At 35.8% G+C, this 17,068-nt stretch overlaps 1 protein-coding gene across 6 annotated transcripts in view; it reads right to left on the reverse strand.

Annotated features, from left to right (window-relative positions):
• Positions 1-204: 204 nt before the first annotated feature.
• The window catches only part of LOC106670195 (endothelin-converting enzyme homolog), a 28,252-nt gene continuing 11,388 nt past the window's right edge, over positions 205-17,068 (reverse strand). For 2 of the 6 annotated variants that reach the window (XM_014400300.2, XM_014400301.2), the window contains exons 2-21: positions 14,205-14,247; positions 14,037-14,130; positions 13,871-13,971; positions 13,747-13,809; positions 13,526-13,687; positions 12,063-12,146; positions 11,760-12,000; positions 11,512-11,701; positions 4,721-4,834; positions 4,508-4,655; positions 4,328-4,445; positions 4,141-4,234; positions 3,902-4,075; positions 3,732-3,835; positions 1,143-1,223; positions 1,025-1,090; positions 882-949; positions 690-820; positions 470-631; positions 205-405 (exon numbers count right to left, since the gene is read on the reverse strand). In XM_014400300.2, coding sequence (XP_014255786.1) covers positions 226-405; positions 470-631; positions 690-820; positions 882-949; positions 1,025-1,090; positions 1,143-1,223; positions 3,732-3,835; positions 3,902-4,075; positions 4,141-4,234; positions 4,328-4,445; positions 4,508-4,655; positions 4,721-4,834; positions 11,512-11,701; positions 11,760-12,000; positions 12,063-12,146; positions 13,526-13,687; positions 13,747-13,809; positions 13,871-13,971; positions 14,037-14,130; positions 14,205-14,232 — 2,403 coding nt within the window. In that variant the 5' untranslated portion in view covers positions 14,233-14,247 and the 3' untranslated portion in view covers positions 205-225. Of the gene's footprint in view, positions 406-469; positions 632-689; positions 821-879; positions 950-1,024; positions 1,091-1,142; positions 1,224-3,731; positions 3,836-3,901; positions 4,076-4,140; positions 4,235-4,327; positions 4,446-4,507; positions 4,656-4,720; positions 4,835-11,511; positions 11,702-11,759; positions 12,001-12,062; positions 12,147-13,525; positions 13,688-13,746; positions 13,810-13,870; positions 13,972-14,036; positions 14,131-14,204; positions 14,248-17,068 lie in introns of those variants that run through there. The other 4 variants (XR_002910344.1, XM_014400302.2, XM_024227177.1 and 1 more) reach the window with 4 other exon arrangements.

The following is a 17,068-nucleotide window of genomic DNA, read 5'->3' on the forward strand; positions in this document are numbered from 1 at the left end:
GGGTAATTCGACATGTTAAAATGTTTGTACCTTCGGTTACTGATGTCGGTGTGATTCTGCTTAACGATCGATAAGGATAATTTACAAACAATTGCCCACCAAATCAAAATGAGAGAGAGAGAGAATATAAAAATTAAGTGTACGTTTAATTACAATTAACTTTTTTTCTGGACTGGGAAGAATATGAGTTGTTATCAAAAGAGGCACAGTTGTAAAATTTCCAATTTAATTCCACAAATTGCATTTTTTGGACGGATTCATTTTCGAGCCGGCCGGGCATTTCCACACTTCGGCGAAACGGCCGAAATTCTGCAAGGCAACGTTTACCCTCACAAGAGCTGGGCTGTGCTCGTCTTGTTTCAAGATTTGGCTTAAGCTCTCATCTGTTTCGTCAGAACACCAGTGCTTAAAACAAAAAACAAGTTATTTTGATTTTTTTTAAAATCCGAAAATGCATGGCTTCCCTTACATTTGCGAATGACATGAAGAAAAGCTGTTCGTCGGAGAAGGCCTGGAGCCCTGGAAGTCGTTGTTGTTCTCCCATTTCGGCGTATCGTTTATACGCCCCGTACGCAAACCGCAGACCACCGTCATCTGCCAGGTTCTCAGCTAACGTCAACACCCCATCCACCTCGAAAGATGAAAAACTGTAATAATCGCCTTATAACGATATTATAAATTTAAATTACTGTGGCATTTAGACGTGGAATGACGTAATTGTTGTATTCTTCTTCAAAGCAATATGTCCGATTAGTATATTGTTCAACCGACCTATTCGACCACCAAGGGTACACATTTCCCGATTTATCGTACATTCGACCTGAAACAATTCAACGTTGTAACCGACCGGCTGATTCTTAATTCAACGACTTAATTTACACCTATACTGTCGAATCCGTGCGTGATTTCATGACCTATCACTGTACCGATGGCCCCGTAAATAAGAGATCTAAAGAAATTTTGATAATTTTTTCATTAATCAATATTTTACTGGTTTAATCAATTGTTACAGTTAAACACTTACTCTGTTCCCAAATCGTAAAATGGAAAGTGAAGTATTCCAGCCGGCACAGCTAAAATAGAAAATACCCTTTAAACAATTTTTATAATTTTAATAAATATATACAGTTGACTTGACTTACATTAAATTATTATCATACTTACTAATTGAATTGGCACTCGGGTTATAATAAGCGTTAACTGACAATGGATCAAAAAATGCTCTACAATGCAAATTAAAAACTATTAAAATTCTATGTGTAAGAACAATGTCTACAGATACCTAATAAACATAAAACATTTTTAAACATTAAAATTATAAAATGTTTATACAATCTCAAGACATCGATTTCATTTACAAAGAAAAACAATGTTTTCCTTAATTGAAACAGTGGTGAAATAGAAATTCAATAAATTTAAAAAAGAAAAGAAAGTAGTACTAGTTTAATTAGGGGGCCGAGGTAGCCGAATAAGGCGTCAGACTCTCGGCTAGTTGATCCCGCGGTCGTGGGTTCGATCCCCACCGTCGCCTCTGGACTTTTTCTGACGCCTAAGGGGAAGTGTGGCCCCCGGACACTTGAAAAAAATTGAAACGGCACTCTTCAATGGAAGGAGCGGGATCAGATCTCAGCGACCCTGAATTTGGTCCCAACCCCCTTCAAAAATGAGTTTCTTCGATGGAAAAACACCGGCACACCGGGGGTTCAAATTCACACTTGTGTTGCGAGCCCCCCCAAAAAATGGATCCAGGGATAAAGTGCAATAAGCTGTACAGTGCAGTGCTCAGGAGGGAACTCCTCCAGTTCCTGATATCCATCGTATATAAAAAAAGTAGTTGAATTAAATTTTATATTGGAATGATGTGTCCCACATTATATAACTACTGCCTTCCACAAAAGGCAAATTTTGACCATGGCTTGCCTTCAAAACCTAAATCATCATGACACAGTCTTTTTTAAGTTCGCCGTAAAATATTAGATGACCACCACGTTCGATAATAACCCACATGGTGTTATTTAATACAACTTTCTAATGGCTTTTGGCGCTAGAAAATAGAAGACGCTGAAAAGAAAAAAATGGCCGAGGCGAGAAAACAATGAAAAATGGTCGTGCCTCGTGTAGTACAGGCTCATCATCGAGAAAGTCATTTAAAAAAAATGAGAGAGAGATGGAAAATCACGAAATTCAAAAGACACTCAGCCAAATAACGAGAACATATCCAAAACGCATCCAAAGACAAACAGAGCTACAGATTCGAAGATATCTACTTATCTTGACAAAAAATCCGAAAAAGAAAAATGATAAGAAAACAGTAACGAAGCGAAAGTCCAAAACCACGCCTAAAAAAATTCAAACAAAGAAAGGAAAAGCACAATAAACTAAAATGAACAACCAAACATCTCCCAAAAAGGTAGGTCACCGATGGAGAACCACATCCTCATAAAATTGAGAGAGTATTATCTCTAAAGAAACCGATAAAAAAAAATTAGAACGTAACAAGAAAAATTTAAATCATAGGATGGAATGGGCTTGTCAACACAACCACTGTTAAAATCTTCACGTTAATTCATTTGGCATAAAAAGGAAAATATTTATAAACTTAAACGGTTCCTACCCGGTCTATTAATTCTATCTAACCGACCACTACTGATTGAGGTGCGGCAACGAGCTCTCGGAAGCCACACACAGACCAGCCGGGGTCTCACAATGGAGAGTTCTTGGTCTCATATTTTTTATCATTTACACTGCTGACCTACCTATAAACCCTAATACCGTCATCACTTCCTACGATACTTACGGTACTTTAATTCAAATTCTATACAAGCTTCGCCCAATATTAAAGAACACCTTGAACTTACCGAAGACTGGTACAATAAGTGGATGACAAGACTGAAAGAAGAAAATGTACTCAGTGTAAATTCACATTAAAAAACAGTTTTGCCTTCCACTATACAACCACTACAAAGAGATCTGACTTCCATTCCGTCAATTGTCGCACAATACACAGGAGACAAAACTTAACAGAAGGCTGAACAACTACGAAGACTCCTAGGACGGAAATCTGTCTTGACCTTATACAAGACTTCACTGCGGCCACGTTGGAAATACTATGGGGTTCTGATAAACCATCCACCATCAGCATATCCAAATCTTTCAATAAAAATTCCTCAGACAAATCGTCAAAGATCCTTACTACGTCATTAACCTCACTATCCTCAATGACCTCAATATTTCTTTTGTGAACGAACTAATTCTCGATCCTAAAATTCTCACACCCACCTCTTCATTCCCGCGAACCCGTCACGTCCTTAATCGACGATGAGCTTGAGACTTCCTTGCTCCTTAATCTGTCATAGAGTGCCAGAATTGGCTGGTTTCTCAGGAAAATCTCTTCCGGGTGCAGCGCTGGCGTGTTGGTCTGTGACCGTGTTAAAAAATGTTTGTGATCAAATGTTGTGATAAGGTGCAACCTCATAAAAAAATAAAAAGAAAAGATTTCAAGCATCTATTGATACGTTACAAACAACATATCCACGGAAGATGTCTTAAGTCGAACCGGATGAACAGATCAAAATGGTCGGAATCGGTCAAACTGCATCAGCCACCATAATAAAATACCGCAATTTAAACATATAATTTATTTCTTAGAATGAAAAAGTTTACTACTTTTCTTAGATATTATTTTCAATTTAGTTCTAGCGTAAAACAATCGATAAATAATCTTTGCTTACGTTGAAAAGTTGTTCTCTTCAGCCAAAGAGGAAAACATGTCATAGCTGTGAAGGTCGATTAAGTTCAAGAAGTTCGTTAAGTACGAGTCTTCTTCTAACGTTACCTGACGATTTATAATTAGAGTATTATACGGTTTCTTTTTTGTAATTGCTTAATTAAAAATATTTACATTGTACAATTGATTTATTTCGTCTACGTCTCTCATAACATCCGGTATGCCTACGAAAGAAGACATTTTTTTCAGTTTTTCAATTGAGGATCTCTTTGTAGAATCATCCATCCACGGAAGTGTCCGGATTTCTTCAGCAAACACGTTCTTTACAGCGTCTATTAGGTACATGATCTAGATGGGGCAGTTTTTATATAAATTTTGACTGTTATTAATAATATATTTTTATAATATTTCACCTCGTTAATCGTTTTGTTTTCCATTTTCTCGACGAGGAAAAACCCTGCAGCAGGCGCCATTAATTGATTTACAACGCTCAAACAAAAATAATTCCTATAATATATACTTATTGGTTATATTTTCTTAAAGTAGTGATATTTTGAATAATTACAAACTTGAATGTCAGGTAAAACTTTTTTTTTTTACCTAGTTTCTCCGTACTCCATATCCAACAGCTTGGTCCAAAATGTGTTTATTAAATCCGAAAGCTCTCTGTTAACGTGGGGCGCCAAATTTTCCAGGACGTTCCACCAAATGTATATACCTGTGACAATAACGCATTTAACGTCGTATTTTCGTAGCCCGTCCAATTTAAATCAGTCCAACCAATATTTTTGTCTTCGACCTTTTCAAGGAATTCGGATATCAGTTGAAAATAGTATTTCTGAAAGACCTGCAATTTGGTCTGATTCAAATCAATTTTCACTTCCCAAACATCTTCGTACAGAATACTTATATACTTGGCTAAGTTCAACTGTGGGAGGTAATTAAACATTCAATTTAAAAAAACTATATAAATGTTGAAATCCAAGAACATACCTTCGATTTTCCTGATACCGTATTTTTGTCCAGATAAATTTGTAGTTCCTCAACACTTATCTCTTCAGGAATCTCGTTGAGAATGGATTTCGATATATTTGGACTATTCTCCAACTGGGCCAACATTATACTATTATTACATTGTGTATTAAATAAACAAACTAACTTTTGAAAACAAGATAGAAGAAAATGTTAACACATCTAGTTCAATTATGAGATTTCATTTTGAAAACTATCATCTCGACCTGCCTATCCTTCCCATTTGGTTCTGCCATATAAATATAAAAGATGTCCTTTTTATATGGCCCGGCTGAAAAAAAAGTGCTTAATATTTTTTAGTCGTTTCAAATTTTTACCTTTTTAACGTTAAAACACCACACAACAACAGCCATTAAAAATTAGATTTTAAATTGGTCAAAAAATGGCAAAGTTATGGCAAAAAGTTTGAAAAAACCCATTTTGTTTGTTTCGTTGTTAATTCCAATAATGTGCTTCTTCACTAAGGAAAACATTAATTGGTTTTATTGTTTATATTCTGTCGTTGTTTGTCAAACTCGCATTATGAGAGCAAATCTTAATTCCTGGAAGTAAATAAATTTTACAATAATAACTATTCTTTACATTCAGTATTCCATTCAAAATGAACCGAAGAGCACATTTTTCCGCCATACGTATGATTTATTGATAATGGTGGTATTGCACGTCGTGCAGTCGAGTTGTACGCCCACAAATTTCCTCATCGCTCCAGAGTAAACCACAAAAGTTTAATAGTGTTGCTCGCAATATGAGGAAATACGGGTCAGTTGTTGTTCCACCACCAAGAAACCGGCTGCGTAATTGCGACGAGGAGCTAAATACTTTACTGTATCTTTCAATTAATTAAGGTTTTTTTAGTTGAGATAAAAAAGTCGTGTTCTCGGCTAGATATGCCGCTGCTCTACCACTTGAGCTATCGTGACTTCGATCCACTCGGACACTAACTTCCCATCTCAACCCCACATTTTGAATTTTCCCTCCTTTTTGCCATTTTTCAAATTCAAAATTCAAAAGGTGGGGTTGAGATGGGAAGTAGTGTCCGAGTGGATCAAAGTAACGATAGGTCAAGTGGTAGAGCAGCGGCGAATCTAGCCGAAGGTCGTGGGTTCGAATCCCGCTCGTGACACTGTCTTTTTTATCTCAACTAAAAAACCTTAATTAATTGAAAGATATTAATTGATCAAGCGGACCACGACAATTAGTGAATTTTACTGTGTGTTCGCTAAAATCCTAATTCCACTCTCGAAACTGTCGGAAGGGTTTTAGATTTTTCAAAAATTAAAATTAGAGATGTACTCCAGACTTATAATTTTAAGCCATATCGCTCTAATCTTGAAGAAAACATCCTGGACTTACATAGGAAAGATTTCCATACGTCCTATGGACTGATGAATCCAAGTTCACCTGTAATGGCATACTAACCCGTTGGAATTTTCGAACGAAAGGTAAAACCAAAAACTTTTGTCATCATCAGGTGGTTCACAGTATCAACGTTTAATCTTTTTTTTTTAAAAAGATAGTTCCTACTCACAACAAGTTTTTTTCACTGCATCATTCACCATTTCTATTAATTTCCTAGTCAAAGCAGTAATGGATTATAACACAATCAATAATATTACTTCCACTTGCTTAAAATCTGTTAGTAAACAAGTACTTTTAAATCTTTATTATAAATTAAGGCTTTCATGCTCAAAAATCAACAAACCAATCTGGTTCAATTCCCAATGTTTGAAATTAAATCTAACTCCGAAATTAGTTTTTGCTAAATTAAATATTAAGAACTGTTCAACTCACTTACAACGTAAATGCCAAAAAAACATTTTAAATAATGAATTACATAGATTGTACAGTCAAAGAGATACAAAACGTTTTTATCGATATATTGTACACATTAGGCTTGCCTCATTATTGTCTCCAGTAGAATGGGACGAATTCGATTATGATACGCGATCAAAAGTTAAATTTATCATCGATAAAAAAACAAAGTATATTAGATAAAAAAATCAAAAACTTAAAGTATGGTACACTTATAAATAAAAATACTCATAAAGACCCAAAAACTCCAGTTAAATTTTACCCAAGGGTTATAAACTTAACAATCATGGTACTAAATAAAGAAGAAAACAATTTTAAACAAAGGCTTAAAATTTGTCCCTAAAACAGAATTGGATACAAAACACTATGCCTTGGTTCATCGGTAGATTGTAACATAAATACAAATATAAAGTATAAATGTGCTGAAAAAACTAAACAAAACTTGGTAAATCTAAACGTCAAAAAATTAAATATCCCAAGTACAATTAGGTCTATTGATAAAAAGTTAAAAAGTAGCAACAACTTTTTAAAAGCCGATAAAGGAAATAGTATAGTTTTCATTGAACATCAAAATTTCTAATGTTGAGGATTTCCTAAATAATAATGAGTGTAAAGAAATAAACAAAGATCCCACCTTGAAATTGAAAACTAGAGTTCAAACAGCTATAAAAAATAGTGATTTTTTATTCTCAGATGACCAATATGCATTTAAAAAATTAATAACAATGAACCCGAAACCCCCAATGTTATACGGTACAGTCAAAATTCATAAGGATAACAAACCAACCTATAAGACCAGTAGTGTCCTTTTATAATTCCCCATGCCATAAACTTGCAAGTACAATGAACAAAATGATTAAAACTCAGAGCAATTTCAAACTTATTGTGAGTAGGAACTATATATATATATATTTTTTTTTAAAGGATTGAACACCGCACACACTCACTCCATCATTCACCATTTCTGTATCAACGTTTGGTTTGAACTTCTCGGAAATAAATTAATTGGACGTTATTTCTATGAAAATTATTTAAATGGTGCTGAATTTTTTGAGGGAGGTTTTACCAACACTATTATATGATGTTCCTCTGCAACAACGACACAGAATGATTCTCCAGCTTGATGGATGCCCTGCACAAAATCCTTTGCAGGTGCGACGTTATTTGAATCTTCACTTCCGGGAAAAGTGGAAGGACCTCATGGTCCGATTTGTTGGCCTCCTCGCTCCTGGCTCGCTCACTCGATTTAAAAAAGCCATTTAAATAGAGCCATTTAAAAAACAGTCTCTACGCCAATAATAACTCAGCAACCTCAGTTGAAGGACTGCACCAAAGGATAAAAAATGCTTGTTGTTGCTGGCTCTTTCGCTCTGAACACCTGTGAAATGCTTAAAAAGAGCAAATGTTTGCATCTTTACATGCAGGCAGTTAGAACATGAAATGTGATTAACAAATAGCAAACTAAATTACTAGTTTTGTTTTTTCAAACTTTTTGCCATAACTTTGTCATTTTTTGACCAATTATCCAATTACACCGTTGCTTTCAGCGTAAAAAATCCTTTAAAATGATGTATGTATAGGATCATATATGAAGTTTTGAAGTGGAACTGGCCTGAGTTACCTTATATACTTTTTTTTTCCAAAAAAACGTGAATTTTGAAACTAGACTAAAAAGTATTAAAACGTATTTTTGTTTCTTTGATAGCGTCATTGGTTCAAGGGAAATTCAGCTGGGCCATCTAAAAAGGACACTCTGTATGTACAATATTTTGCAATTTCAGAGTTTGCTACTTAGGCGGACGAAGATAATCAGAAACGTAGGAACTATATTAACTTTAGTGAAAACAAGTCGTACATGAAATATTGGCAACAAGAATTATTAAAAGAAATACAACTTAAGCGCTTATCAGCTTAGCCAATAAGGTAACAATTGAATCAAATTTTCTAAATATATGTATACGTTTCTTATATGTTACAAAGAACCCGTGAATAACATTCAGACACATAACCACCTGTTTGTTGATTTTCGTGCCGCGTTTGATAGTGTGGTCAGGGTGGAATTGTCTGGGGTAATAATGGATAATGGTAGCCCTCCCAATCTGGTTTACAGATTTTTTCGTGGTGACATATAATACGATCTCCTGGTATTACTCTACTCTACCCGATGTATGTCACATGTGACAATCCGGACAAAAGTCTTTACTTTCCCGTGAAGTCAACGGAAGTGTTCAGACGCTGATGCTTGTTACCGTCAATTTGTGAGGGACCCATTTGCTGAGCTTCCACGTTTTCCCAAGTCGATGCAGCTGGAGCGAATGGTTTCATCGCTTACGTTGAATAATCTGGTAAGCTCTTGACACGTTTGACTCGAATCTATTTCGATAATTCGAGACAGAATGCCTTTCAGACCGTGGCTCATCTTCAATCCCTTCATTCCTAGAGGTTAAATTTTGAACCATTTTTGGGCAGTGCACTCACTTACGTTTCGTCACCGAACGAAGTACAAATTTTACCAGCTGCCTCGGCCGCCTTAGTACGGAGCTTAAATTCAATAAGCACGCACGAATTGGGTTTTGAAGCCACGAGAAAGAAAATATTTTATAATTTACAGTGAACTGTTCAATACTCTGTTTCTTTATGAACTGACTATCTTCTGTTAATACGTGATGTAAACACCTAGTCTTTTTATGTAAATAAAACTGTTGATTAATGGTATTAAAAAAATAATAAGTGAAAAACCGCACAAACATTTCTGTTTAGTTATTCAGAAATCGTGAGTATACGGTCTAGTGTGATGTAGGTTTCAGAAAAACATTTTCTTTATCGTGCCAACGTTTCGATCTTTATTGAGATCATCTTCAGGGCCCTTTATCCCTTTCTATATAATCCTGAAAGGATAATCTGGCCGAACCATTACCAACACATTTTTTCCCTTCGTCGGCTCTTTTCACCTTAAAGACCAAAAATGTCTTTTCTAAGCCGACTTCCTTCCCCACCCCTTCAAAATCCAACGTATATAAACATAAAACAGCAAAATCTCACTGGCACTCTCAACACGACACGCAAGAATGGCACAATTACACAGAAGACAAACACTTTGAGTGAGTAGAAATACTTTGATTGAATATAAAAAATATATTTTGCATTGTATAAATTCACTTTTCCACATCCTAAATGTATTTGTTAAATGTAAACAATGTTTGTAAATCCCAGGCCCTGAAGATGATCTCAATAAAGACCGAAACGTTGGCACGATAAAGAAAATGTTTTTCTGAAACCTACATCAACTAGACCGCATTCTCACGATTTCTGAATACTTATGGATTAACGGTCACTAATCACCACACATTTCTGTTTAGCTTCTAAGTAGGAACATCTGAAGGTTTTCTTTTCATAGTTAAACTTATTAAAGATGTAGAAATAATTATTTACTTAATACATACCTATTTCCCTATCCAGTGGAAACTATCTTTAATAACTCCAATACCAAAACCAAACAAATCCCCCAGTGCCACATCCTCTTATAAACCAAGAAACCTCCTTCCTATTTTATCCAAAATCTTTGAACGTATCCTCCTTAAAAGACTAATTCCTATATTCGACTTCTGAAAACGTAATTCCTAACCATCAATTTGGATTTCGTCCTCTCCATTCCACTGTTCAGCAGTGCTTCAGAGTAGTCGACACGATATCCTCGGCTCTAGAAAACAAACAATACTGCTCAGCCGTATTTCTGGACGTTACGTAAGCATTTGACCGAGTATGGCAGCCCGGCCTCCTCTATAAGTTAAAATGTATCCTTGCTCATTCCTACTATCTTACCGTGAAATCCTTCCTCTCAGATCGATGGTTTAAAGTAAGAATCGGCACCGATTTTTCACCTATCACACCAATCAAAGCTGGCGTTCCACAAGGAAGTATCCTAGGCCCAATCCTCTAACCCATCTACATTGCTGACATACCCACACATTCAAACACACAAATCACAACCTACGCGGACGACACCGAAATCTTATCAACACACTCCAATCCTATCCTAGCAACAGAAGCACTCCAACAACACCTGAACCTTATTACCAACTGGTGCCATCTGTGGCGGATCATGTTAAACGAACAAAAAAGCCAACAAGTTACTTTTACACTTAAACGTCAAACCTGTTCACCAGTGCACATTTACAACAAAATAATACCACCATCGAACCAAGTCCGCTACCTTGGGCTTTTCTTAGAACTTAACAAAAGATATGGACTACTCAGACATCTACTTGGACCAAAATCAAAACTACATAGATAACAAACTAACCGCTTACAAAACACTCATCAGAACTATTTGGACCTTCGGAGTCGAGCTGTGGGGCTCTGCCAAATCATCCAATATCCAACGAATTCAGTCTTTTCAATCTAAAGTTCTCCGCCGTATCCTCAATGCTCCCTTCTATGTCACCGATCAAATGATCCATAAAGATCTTAAAATCCCTTTCGTGAAAGATCTTATCCGAACACGCTTCTTCACTTTCCATTCTAAACTCTCCCTCCACCCTATCTCACTAGCCCTAATTCTTTCCTCAACATCTCACCCTTACAATCCTCCGCGCCGTTTACAAGGACCATGGCCGCATGACCTATCTAAAGCACCGAATTAACTTTACCCCCCCCCCACCATTAAATAAAAGAGAGTTCAGCACTGATTGATTTCTCTCCCCACTGCCTCCTGGTCTGACATGTTTTTCAGATTTCTTTATAACTATTTGCTCAATGTACATTATGTACAGATAGCAATAAATAAAAATAAATATCTTCAAAAAACTTAATAGTCGTGCAGGCAAACATATTTTATTAATTTTTTTATCATTTATATATTTAAATATTTTTAGTACTTAGTAGCATCACGAATTAACAATAAAGCAATAAAAATCATTAAGTTAATTAGTGTGTATTACATTCCAGAGTGCTCTATTCAGATCGACAAGTGAAGAAATGGACGCTTCCAATTCGTCTTTTTTTATCTCTCCACCCCCAGATTTGATAACGAGGAGGATAATTTTACCAACTGATTTAACCCATGTATTTTTCACGTCGTCCGTCAAAGACTCCTTCATTATTTTCTTGTTCTCGTTGCCCCAATGGAATCTGAAAGGAACCGGTCGCATTACGAAAAGCCTTTTGTTTTACACAATGCGTGTCGTACCCGGTAAATATTTGTTCAGCTTGATCCGGTGTGGAGAACATGATTTGATTTGTCGAACTGTTTGAAATCGATTCTTTTACACTCACGCCCAGGATTATGTTCAAGCCGGTGTATCGGCGTATTTTAGCGAGAGAACAGAGCCATTGTTCAGCTGACATTGGGTTACTAAACGGGTCCTTCGGCAGACCGGTCGTGTTAAGAATATCCCAGTAGGTCTCTAACCCATTTTCCTCCATTGCACCTGACATTATCACAAATCAAGTCACATATAAAAACAAAAACAAAATAGTTCATATCACTTACTGAAATCTACACACGAGTTGTATAACGTTCTTCCTTTTTGTACGAATTCAGGATCATCGTCTTGGCTTTTTTGAAGAAGAAAATCTGCAATGAAACTTTTTATTGATTTGAAAACAGTAAACACGTAGAAAAATAACATTCAGTATGTAAATTGCACAAAACGAAAGCATTCACTACCTAGACCTACATATTCGCCAAAATCTTCTTACAAAATATAATAGGAAACTATGTAACTGAGGATTGTCGGAAAGGGTTCGGGATGAAAATGTGGTGGGCTAAAGGCGGGAACACACCCCGTGCAACGCTACCCGATGCTACCCGACGCCTTACTACGTTTTGGTAGGGTATGCACATCTATGCGAAGTCAAGCACACGCCACTTTTTGTCACACAGCGTGTATCACAAATCAGTTTCACAATCGCAACGCCTCATTTGTTCTTAATGAGTTATTTTGAGCATGTAATAAAATGTTTGTTAAACNAAAAAAAACTAATGAATTTTTGATCTCGGTTAAGTTGGTTTGTATTAAAATAAGTATGTTGTAATTAATATAACGACAATTATACATGTAGTTTGAATAAGAATATGAGTGTCCGGTTCTTTTGTCTTCGACTGTACTCGATTCTACCCGACGAAAATCTGCACAATGGGGATCGCAGTGCGTACAGTAGGGTAGCGTTGCATAGCATCGGGCAGATGTGCACGGGGGTAATACATACCCACATACCCTCCAATAATACCTTATGGAAAATTGGAGTTTGGATTTGCGTCGGGTAAGTGTGTTCCCGGCTTTACGCGATGCAACGCTATGCGACGCTACCCGATGCCTTGCCACGTTTTGGAATAAACTACAAAAAATATGAGTGCCCTGTTCTGATACTACTCGACGAAAATGGTGTAATTGTATGAGCAATACCATGAAATAATTGTTAGTTAAATCCATTATATCAAAAAATGGTATTCCGGTGTTTTGATCAATGTTCTACCAAACCATTAAAATTAATTTTAAAAAATAAAAACTAATGAATTTTTTATCTCGGTTAATTTGATTTATGTTAAAATAAGTAGGTGTAATTAATATAAGACAATTATACATGTAGTTTGAATAAGAATATGAGTGTCCGGTTCTTTTGTCTTCGACTGTACTCGATGCTACCCGACGAAAATCTGCACAGTGGGGATCGCGGTGCGTAGAGTAGGGTAGCGTTGCATAGCATCGGGCATTCGGCAACCGAACGATTATATTTAATATCAGAAGGAGTGACTGTTTTGCCTAAAGAAATAAAATCAAATTTCACTGTGGAAATTCATCACAAAATAATCTTTCACGAATTTACTAGTCATACTCCCTGAAATATTAAAGTAAAGAAATTCCTGCCATAAATGACCGCCTATCCATTAGGTGTCGCGGACGACGTGTCAGATCCGTATAAATTTATATTTAAATGAATATAAAGACTCACCCGTAATATCCCTTTTTATGAGAACCTCATTTATCATAAACCAACTGTTACCCCAATTGGGATCAGGTGCTGCTCGCTCCGTTCGGAAGTTGCCGCACACAAAATTGTAAAAATTATCACACGGGTCCTGCGATTTATTCATTGACGACAGTATCACAGAGGCTGAACGAATGATAATTGATTGATTAAGATTCTACAAGCGGCGTGGTCTACAAACTTACCAGTTCTGATGCACTGATGAGTAAGACATATGTAAGGTGTAACGCCCAGTTTCGTTTCAACGACTGTAATTACACGCCAAAGAGGATCATAATTACATAAACACATAGCAAATATATATATTACCTAGATAAATGGTAACGCACAACGCGATTAGCAAAATAGAAATGATCAATATTGTAAATATTAAAAACGCTTCTAAGTGTTTCTTCGATGTTTTCCCGAACCTGAAAATATAATAGTTTAGAATGTGAATTTCATTCGGCGTTTGCTCAAATTATTTTTAACGGACAATTTCGTTTTTGGCCCTTTCATGTCCTCCGACGGTGGGGCTAGCTGCAATTGACTACCATCAATGGTATAGATGGAATTTTGTGAAGACAAAGCTGTAAAGCAAAAACAATATGATATATTGTAAATTTATTTAAATACAATAAGGTTCAATAATTTTTTTGCTTACGCTGGTGTGATTTGTTGGTGGTTTCCATTTTTTTTATGACTCCCTAAAAAAAATAAAATAAAGAGATTTCAAGTTTTGATTGTACGTAAACTGCTCATAAATAAACACTACAAAATGAACAACTGGCAGTTTCAAAAAATTTGATTGTTAAATAAAGACTCATATGCAAGGAACAGAGAAAAAGGACAGTAGAAGGACAGTATCATAACATAAATAGGCAACTAAGACTGGAAGTGGACATTGGGTGTAAATACTGATGATTTGGGTGTAATAATTAAACTTAGAGGGGAATTATTAAATCTTAATTATAAATGTGTGGCGTTTAGTGACGTTAGCCAATGATTGTTTGGAGATCGCGAGACGCGGTCTGGTGTGATGTAGGTTTTAAAGAAACATTTTCTTTATCGTGCCAACGTTTCGATCTTTATTGAGATCATCTTCAGGGCTCGAAGTGTTTGTTTTCTTTGTTGATGTGTCATTCTTGTGTGTCGAACGTCGTAAGCCTACAAGAATAAGGCCAGACCACATCATACGATCTCCAAATAATCTTAACTATAAACATTCAATTAATTTAGGTTTTTAAGTTGATAAAAAGTCAGTGTCACGAGCGGGATTCGAACCCATGACCTTCGGCTTGATTCGCCGCTACTCTACCACTTGAGCTATCGTGACTTCGATCCCGTCGGGCACTAACTTCCCATCTCAACCCCACCTTTTGAATTTTCCCTCCTTTTTGCCATTTTTCAAATGTCGTGTAATCTATTTGATTCTCGGCGACAAATGAAATGGCCACGGAGAACTTTAGGGTTAACTTCATTTTACTTACTCTTACTTAGTGCCCTAGGGGATCGAAGTCACGATAGCTCAAGTGGTAGAGTAGCGGCGTATCAAGCCGAAGGTCGTGGGTTCGAATCCCGCTCGTGACACTGACTTTTTATCAACTTAGAAACCTTAATTAATTGAATGTTATTAATTGGTCAAGCGGACCACGAAAAATAGTGAATTTACTTAATTATAAACCCTACATCCCGGGAATAATTCATATCTGCTCCTTATGCAATAGGTAAGAAAATGAAGATATATTCCACTTTTTGGTTCGTTGTCCCATATTAAAGAGCACCAGGAAAAATGTGTCCAGTTCTGAACCCCTGTCTGATGTAGCCGTAGTAAATTTTTTTAATCGGAACCCATTGGCTAAATTTATTAAATTATGAAAAGGAAGTTTTACAGGAATTTTTTAGTTGAAAATTTGAATTACTAATTAATTATTGAATTTGTTTTTCTTTGATTCTTTTGTATTTTTACCAAGAAAAACTAAATTTTATTTTCTGTTTTGATATTAGTTTAGTTCTTGTTAAAGATAAATGTTTGGTTTTTACAATTATTTTTTTTTGTATTCAATTTCTTTTTTTTTCTGAATCGAATGTAAAATCCTACCAGACGGCCTCAGCTATTGTTATTTTTTTATACTTTTTTATTATAAATTTTGTATTTTTCATAATATATTATAAATAAAAATTATCTATCAAACATATTGTGACATACTGTCAATTATCTCCGCTTATGATGTTTGTTTGTTGTTTACGAACAAATTTCTGACATTAATAGTTCGTAGATTGATCACTATTTACTTCAAAGTGTTTTGCAGGTTTATTCTCCTTGAACCCTTTATCAACTTTATATTTATTGTGTATATAAGAAATTATTGAGTGCAAAGGACGACGGCCTATAAAATCGATATGATTTAATCTTTGATGCAACAACCAGAATTTCGTTCGCTGATCTCGTAGTAGTAATATTGGGTTTTTTGTATCATAAAACGGGCTTATGTAAACTACATACTATTTTTTGTAATGAAATGTAGCCGAATAGTTTTTCTAATATTAATAATAATAGCGCCGAGAAATATCGAGTATTCTGGGGGAGTGAATGTGGCCAGATTTCTATGTTTGTATCAAGTGTTGTGTTTTGTCAATGTTATTTACTAGCGTGAAACGAAAGGGTTGTTTGCCGAGAAATGTTGAATACTTTGGGCGAGTGTGTGATATTTATATTTATAGACAATATTTAGATATATCATCGGGCCTGTGCAGTCTTGGAGCACGGTGAGGGCTCAGATTGTTGTTCGGGTATATAATGTTTGTGTATGTTTACCTTAATTTATTGGAAGGAATTTATTAGTGTGAATGGAGTGGGTTAAACCCCGCCCCGAAGAATAACGAATACTCTGGGAAGCGAATGTGATCAAATTTCATATCGGATGTTTGTTTAAGGTGGTGATATAAATCTGTTGTAGGTCTAGTGACTATTCTGTAGTTATCAACTTTAGGTACATATAACAGGCTAGCATTTTAAGATAACGAATTAAGCCGTGAACACACTTATCCGATGCTAAGCCATGCGACGCTACCCGATGCAACCCGACGCCTTGCCACGTTTTGGTAGGGTGTGCACATGCGACGTCAAGCGCACACCACGTAGTCACACAGCGTGCATCACAGATCAGTATCACAATCGAAACGCCTCTTTTGTTCTTAATGCATTATTTTGAGCAAAACCATGTATTAAATTGTTAGTTAAATTTTATGAGCACAACCTTGTAATAAATTGTTTGTTAAACTTCATTGTGCTAAATAAAGTTATTCCGGTATTTTGATCAATTTTCTGCCTAACAATCATAATTAAACAATTTTTATAAAAACTCATGAATTTTTGATCTCGTTTAATTTGGTTTATATTAAAATAAGAAAGTTGTAATTAATATAACGACAAAATTTCATATACCTAGTTTGAAATAAACTTAAAAAAATATGAGTGTCCTTTTCTGACGCTACTCGACGAAAATGGTGTAATTTTATAAGCAA

The sequence above is a fragment of the Cimex lectularius genome, unplaced genomic scaffold (assembly GCF_000648675.2).
Source record: "Cimex lectularius strain Harlan isolate CLEC.00 unplaced genomic scaffold, Clec_2.1 scaffold134, whole genome shotgun sequence".
Classification (NCBI taxonomy): Eukaryota; Metazoa; Arthropoda; class Insecta; order Hemiptera; family Cimicidae; genus Cimex; species Cimex lectularius.